The 1,971-nt window shown below is 65.0% G+C and overlaps 1 protein-coding gene across 2 annotated transcripts in view; it reads left to right on the top strand.

Moving 5' to 3' along the window:
- SYNGR2 (synaptogyrin 2) overlaps positions 1 to 1,971 on the top strand; it is a 6,567-nt gene that overhangs the window by 1,013 nt on the left and 3,583 nt on the right. The window contains exon 2 of one of the 2 annotated variants that reach the window (XM_023510968.1): positions 597 to 838. In XM_023510968.1, coding sequence (XP_023366736.1) covers positions 740 to 838 — 99 coding nt within the window. In that variant the 5' untranslated portion in view covers positions 597 to 739. Of the gene's footprint in view, positions 1 to 248; positions 839 to 1,971 lie in introns of those variants that run through there. The other variant, XM_003786088.3, reaches the window with a different exon arrangement.

The raw sequence follows: 1,971 nt of genomic DNA, 5'->3' as shown, positions 1-1,971 counted from the left end.
GAGGTTGCTGTGAGCTGTGATGCCACGCACTCTACCGAGGATGATAGCTTAAGGCTCAAAAAAAAAAAGTGACAGAGTCTCACTGTGTCGTCCTCGGTGGAGTGCGGTGACATCACAGCTCACAGCAACCTCAAACTCTTGGGCTTAAGCGATTCTCTTGCCTCAGCCCCCCTACAGGCGCCCGCCACAACGCCCGGCTATTTCTTTTGTTGTTGTAATTGCGTTGTTGTTTGGCAGACCCGGGCTGGGTTCGAACCCTCCAGCTCCGGTGTATGTGTTACAGGCGCCGGGCCTGGCCTGGGGTTTTGAGTGGGATGGGAAGGGGGAACGCTGAGCTCAGGAGCCTGGATCCTGGGCTGCTGGGGTCCGGAACAGGTGTTTGACGGGATTCCGGTAGGAAGGAAGAGACCGGAGGACGGGAGCGAGACTATGAGGGGCCCCCGTCTGTCCCTCCTCCTGGGAAACTCTGACCCTTCCCAGTAGTGCTGCAGGCCAGCGCAGCAGGGGGACGAGCCACCGATAAGGCGGTGGGGTGGACCATGAGCCCTCAGAGGCTGGACGACCCCCAACCGGTGGAAACGCATGCCCTCCCACAGCGCGCGAGGGCCACACTTTGCCCTCGGTCCCTGGAGGCCTCCTGGCCACGCCCCCGTGGGCGGGGCGGGGGCGGGGCGCATGGGCTTGTCCTGCCGGTTCCTCAGCGTTCCGCGGCGGCGGCGGCGGCGGTGGCGAAAGCGACATGGAGAGCGGGGCCTATGGCGCGGCCAAGGCGGGCGGCTCCTTCGACCTGTGGCGTTTCCTGACGCAGCCGCAGGTGGTGGTGCGCGCCGTGTGCATGGTGAGCCCCAGGGGAAGGCTGGGCCGGCTGGGACACAATCGCGCCGGGCCCTGCGGGAACGGCGAGCGTGCGGGCCCGCGGCCGCGACAGGTGGCTCCGGCCGCGCGTCCCGGGCCTGGCATTGGAGTGAAGCCGACGTCTGGCGTCCCACCCCGCCTTTCCTCCCTTCCCGTTCTGGGTCGCGCTGTCCCTTCTCGGCTCCGGCTCCCGCCACCTACCCCACTCCCTGGCCCTGGCCCCGGCCCCAGCCCCGCCGCCCTGCGCAGGGTATCGGGAGGCGCACCCAGGAGCAGGCCCTAGCCCCTCTGACAGCGGGAGAAGCCTGGGGGCTGCTCTTGGACAGGTGGCCCGCATGCTGCGGTTCCTTGTTGGGAGATTCACCAGGAAGGGGCTTTCCGAAGCCACGTGGGGTGCGTCCTCGCACCCTGAAACTAGGTCTCCTTCCTATTCAGGAGCAAGCCACCCACGATTGAGTGTCCCCAAGGCGTACCCCTCCCCATAAGCTGGCCGAGAGCTCCAACACTAGATTGGGGAGTGGGTCCACGTTTGGACAACCAGCGCTGGAAGCTGGAGGTGTCAGAGGGTGCTCCTGCAGTGCCCAGACCGTACTTGGGCCCAGAGCCTTTGAGGTGTCCCCTCCCAGCCTGGCCGTTGGGGTCTAACAGCCTCTGTCTTGGGCTGTGCCCAAGGAACAGATGCCCAGTGGGTCGGGACGGCAGTGCCAGGAGTCTTGGATGGTCAGCCGGCTCCCAGCATTGCGGAGTTCCGGCTTCAGTTCCTACGGGGTGGGGGTGGGGATTGGGACTGTCTGCTCCAGTCTCAGTGAGAGCTGCCTGTGTGACAGGGGCAGGACCTGCCAGGGGAGAGGCCCAGGGCCCTCTTGCAACTGATGAGGTGGGGTAGGCATAGGTGTTGGCCTTAAAGTCTGGGGAGGTGGCATGGGCTGTTCCTAAGGGGTGGAACCTCTCTGGGGAGCTCTGGCTGGTGGATAGGCTGTACCCTGGGTCCTCCAGGGGTCTGAGTTAAGAGTTGTGTCCATAGGCTCGGCGCCTATAGCTCAACCGGCTAAGGCGCCAGCCACGTACACCTAAGGTGGCGGGTTCGAATCCCCAGCCCAGACCCGCCAAACAATG

The sequence above is a fragment of the Otolemur garnettii genome, unplaced genomic scaffold (genome assembly GCF_000181295.1).
Source record: "Otolemur garnettii isolate 467f Iridium unplaced genomic scaffold, OtoGar3 scaffold00018, whole genome shotgun sequence".
In the NCBI taxonomy this organism is placed as follows: domain Eukaryota; kingdom Metazoa; phylum Chordata; class Mammalia; order Primates; family Galagidae; genus Otolemur; species Otolemur garnettii.
Note: the sequence above shows the minus strand (reverse complement) of the source record. Positions and strands in the feature narration are given on the sequence as shown.